This window comes from Priapulus caudatus, unplaced genomic scaffold (genome assembly GCF_000485595.1).
Source record: "Priapulus caudatus unplaced genomic scaffold, Priapulus_caudatus-5.0.1 Scaffold86, whole genome shotgun sequence".
NCBI lineage: Eukaryota > Metazoa > Priapulida > Priapulimorpha > Priapulimorphida > Priapulidae > Priapulus > Priapulus caudatus.
In genome coordinates, this window is record NW_014577147.1 from 473,409 (window position 1) to 478,251 (window position 4,843).

At 45.6% G+C, this 4,843-nt stretch overlaps 1 protein-coding gene and 1 long non-coding RNA gene across 2 annotated transcripts in view; both read left to right on the forward strand.

The window, feature by feature from the left end:
- The window catches only part of LOC106804760 (glycine-rich RNA-binding protein 5, mitochondrial-like), a 4,135-nt gene extending 2,412 nt beyond the window's left edge, over window positions 1-1,723 (forward strand). The window contains exon 2 of the mRNA XM_014806082.1: window positions 351-1,723. Within this exon, the coding sequence (XP_014661568.1) occupies window positions 356-1,177 (822 nt within the window). The 5' untranslated portion in view covers window positions 351-355 and the 3' untranslated portion in view covers window positions 1,178-1,723. The remainder of the gene's footprint in view (window positions 1-350) is intronic.
- Window positions 1,724-2,926: 1,203 nt separating this feature from the next.
- Window positions 2,927-4,565, forward strand: LOC106804761. Its single transcript, XR_001393359.1, has 2 exons — window positions 2,927-3,014; window positions 3,634-4,565. It is a non-coding gene; the product is annotated as an uncharacterized LOC106804761 (long non-coding RNA).
- Window positions 4,566-4,843: the final 278 nt, after the last annotated feature.

Below are 4,843 nucleotides of genomic sequence, written 5' to 3' on the forward strand. Positions count from 1 at the left end.
ACACACACACACACACACACACACACACAAACACACAAACACACACAAACACTGCCCACAGAATGATGCTTGACCAACTCACACCAGTCATGCGACAGTTTCAACAACTGGACAGACACTTGCGTGAGGTCAACACTAAATGGCAGCAGAACAGGTAGAATGTCCGGCAATCGGTCAGATATCAATAGAGGCGATCTCAAAAAATTGACACACCACCTCAGAACAGATAATAGGCCGGGTTTCGAAACGGTGACATTAGTCAACCTGATAATGTATCTTTATATTCAACTAATTAAGTAGGGCCCTATGCAGTTGTGGTTATAATGTTCCCTGGTCGATTCTTTTTTCAGACATCATGAAGTCTCTAGTGGTAGTCGTTGTGCTGGGGTGCGTCGCTGGTGTCTTCTCCGGCAGTTACGGAAATCAGGGAGGTCAGGCAGGAGCATTCAGAGGAAGAGGATCCAGCTTTGGTGGCAGCAGCTTCCAGGGAGGAGCCATAGGAGGAGGAAGCTTCCAGGGAGGATCTGTAGGAGGGGGAAGCTTCCAGGGAGGAGCCATAGGAGGAGGAAACTTCCAGGGAGGATCTGTAGGAGGAGGAAGCTTCCAGAGGCGCGTCAGTGGAGGCGGAAGCTTCCAAGGAGGATCCGTGGGAGGCGGTGGATTCCGCTCTGGTTTCGGTGGCGGCAGCCAGCAGTCTTTCAACATCGACAACTTCGGCAACATCATCGATGCATCGTCGTTCGGCATCGATCAGTTTGGACGTAACTACATCAACATCGACGCGTTCGACTTCAGCGGAGCATTCGACGCCGCTCAGAAGCTCGCACCGCGCGAATCCCTCACTCCGTCGCAGCGCGAGCAGATCGTCATCGGCAGACGCTACCGTTCCGGCTCCGCGCGACAGTTCGAGACAAGCAACGCGCTGAGAGAGGGCAGCGGCAACGGCCAGTCTGGCATCGATCTCTCTGCCCGCCGCACAGCTTCCCAGGATGCCACGCAGCAGTTCACGCAGCAGGCGACGGGAGAGGGCGCCACGAGGCAGGGCGCTACGTACGGATTCGAGAGGAACAACAACGGACAGATCCGCTTCGCTCCTGTCAAACTGGACTCCCTGCCCGTACATGCCGGACCCCGCAGCCAGGTCCCACGGCGCTCGCAGAAGACATACAGCAAGTAAAGACTGTCGCAATGGCAGCGGCTCGCGACACGCAGGCGAACGGATCCGACCCGATGAACAAGTTTAACTTGAACAGTGAACACTTTAGAATCGCATATTTTTTATATTATTCAAATGGTGTCAGTTTAAACGAGGAGAGCATCACAGACCGAGTTGTAACTTCCACACCTTCATTTTTTTTTAAATATGCAGCATACCTCATGTAACGAATCGCACGTTATTTAGGCTATGTCGTGTTAAGAATTTTGCACGCATAACTATACGTTATTCCGATTATTATATTCCTAAACAGCGTAAGCGTTCCTGTGATACAGCAATATATAAAGCGGCGAATTGAAACTGTAACAAAAGAAATAACCAACGGCATGACAATGAATGGTGGGTGACTACCCGTCGTCTATCGTGACGTTGAGATCGGAGACCATCGAAGCATGAACTTGGACCACACGTGTTAAGCAATTGTGACAACTGCAAGGCCAATTTATTTATTGTCATCTGTACGAATGTATTATCATGCAAATAGTAAACTGATAGTGAAACACAACAGATCATCGTTGATTATTTTACGTTTCGTGAGTGTGATTTACAAATTCCAAATCCCGCGCCAATAGTTTTGCCATATCGTAATGGTTTGAGGAAGCCCGCCACACACGTCATGGGATTCAGACAGCATGGCACATTGCGGCACAAACATATGTCTCTCTGCACTCGTATGAATGTGAGCAAATATAAATGACTTCTGATATAGTGATATAGGGATGCGCTTTTGCAGTGACGAATCACAAGCTTCTCCGAACACGCTGTGACGATTTCTTTCCTTAAAACGTTGCTCTTATTCTATACATCTTTCCCACGGATGATATTAACGCCGCAAGCAGGGTACCGTCTTAAGATACACGGACACGAACACGCACGCACGCACGCACGCACACACGCACGCACGCGCGCACGCACGCATGCACGCACACACACATACACACTAACACACACACACACACACACACACACACACACACACACACACACGCACGCACGCACGCACGCACGCACGCACACACACACACATACAAAACCTTTCTGCCGACATGCACATGCCTTATGATATGTGTGACTAATCGACAACTGTCACGCGTGAGTTGTTCACATTGTTTCAACAGTAATAACAACAGTCCAACAGGATAGTCCACTATTAAACAGCCATCGCGTTACAATTGCTGTGAAATAAGTACTGCATACCATCATGTTTCCGATTTTGAGTGAGCAATTAGCTTTCTATCCCGTTCCCCAATGCTTAGGGGTGGACAACCTAGGGAACTACAGTCTTCATACACACGCACACACGCTCGCGCGCCCGTACGCAAGCATGAAAGCATTATACACGCAAATTCCTACTCATGTCATTAAGCTAGATACGCACATAACACGCACACGCACACGCACACGCACACGCACACCCACACCCACACCCACACCTACACGTATGATCATGCACATACGTGTATGAATACGACAAAACTACTCGTATACATTGACTTCATGATTTCTAGAAAATTCTACTGTCGAACACGCTAGAGAAACCTATTTAATCCGCATGATAGTAGGCCGAAATGTTCTGGCTTCGTTCATAAAATTCCAACACACACACACGGAGCAACGGGAACCGGAAAAATAACATGGCTTCTTACCTTCAGCCAATCTCTCGAAACGTAGTGGCTCGCGGAATCCCCCTGCTTACCCCGCATGTATATATATAGCGCCACATTTAAGCCGGTGATAACTCGGTTGGTCTCCACCCGTCTCGATACGAGTACACATATTCACCTTCAGTTCGCAAGCGGTAAGTTTATGCTAGACAGTCTGGGTGGTTCGTAGCTTGCATATTCGTGTTGGTATAGGTTGTCTGCTGTTCGTTAGGTAGTATCAGTCGGTTGATTTAATACTTTCTTAAGTGTTGCTTGAGTTTTTCAAATGTTGTATTATTGAGTCTGCTTTCGATAGTTTAAATAATTAACGAATTGTAAATTCTAGTTTAATCATCGGTTAATAGAGCCGTGGCACGCTACCACGGTATCGACACCGTATAGGAAACCAAACCGAACCTAAATTGCATTACTGTCACCACGCCTATGATGCGTAGGTTTGCGTGAACTTGGTGTACGTCGTAGTCAACGAGGTGTCTTGTTGAAACTTATTCTGTCATAGGAAACACTGGTTGTTATACTTGATACGTATTAATTTCGAAAATACTACCAAATACTAATTAGGGTTTTGTAGCCATACCCTGCGATGTGTGTTGCCACGCCGTTAGCATAACAGTAGCGACCTTGTCACTAAAACATTAACTCTGATGTACTATCCAACACCTTCGCCACCGTTAATATTACTTGCGATACTCACTCCACCTTGCGTGTGGTGAATAGTAAAAGTACACCCTAATGTTATATACTATTTTTCAGCAATCATGAGGGCCGCTGTATTTGTCGTAGCCGCTATCTTGCTGCTATGTGTATCCCACACTCAGAGTCGTCCTCGTCCATCGCACGTACACCGTCAGGATGGTGTGAAAAGATCAGGACCATACGCCGATTTTCCAGATATCGAAAACGCCGGAATAGTGGGTGGAGGAACTACCGAACGTCCTTCCGAAGGAAAGTCAACTACTTCCAAGCACCACAGCGGTGGCGCGGCTGCCAAAACGGGCCAAGAGATTTTTCATGAAGCTGTAGAGGAAATCCGCGCCACCCTGGGCAAGCCATGACTGTCAACGCTGTTACGTTATAGTATTATGTGTATACATTGTTACGTTACTACATTGATCATTAGATTATCTACGGCTGTTGTGCCGTAGTACGATTTTACGTTTATAAGTGTATTACTGGTGTGCATTGCCGACAGGAAGCGAGGTAGCGCATAGTATGCAACGAATGCTGCGACGCAAATAGAATTTCTCAGACCTTGTATGGACTTGATCGCTAAGTAACGTAGCATAGCAGTAGGTCCGTAATCGTTATGTTATCAGGAGTAGATAATAGAAGATCTTCTATTATCTACTCTTGATGTTATGTTAGTCCTGTAATGCGGTGACTACATGGAAGAAATTAAGTTGGGTTATGTGTTACGTTAAGACGTTTCGTGTCGATGAGTGACGTGAGCTGGATTATACACGTATAACAGATGTGTTTGTTTATGCTCGCCTAATGGTGATCTATTGTTACTCGAGTGAGAGTAGCTAAAGAATCGCCGTTATAAACTCCAAATGAAATGCCGAATACAATGAATTTCTGTTTGTAAGCACGTCTATTGTTGGCAATTGTATTACAATGTTAATGATCTTTTTTTTATGTTGATGTTACTTTTTCGTATAAATAAAAATATAAACAAATATGAATATATATTGGTTTTGTCACGATGTCACAGTTGATTTACACGTGTACCTAAAACGGTCAATAAAATTTTACAATAAATTTTTTTAGTACTAGATGCTAACCTAGTGGCTAAATGACGATGGTAAAACGGTTATGAAAAACCAGAAACAATTTTGAAACAGGGCCATTTCATAACACTGATCGCTGTATACTAACTGGATAGCTCTTATGACACTCATCGAAGTAGCATTATCAAAGAATAGACCTATAGGCTGAGCCGAGTTTTCACGTGACTCGGGAC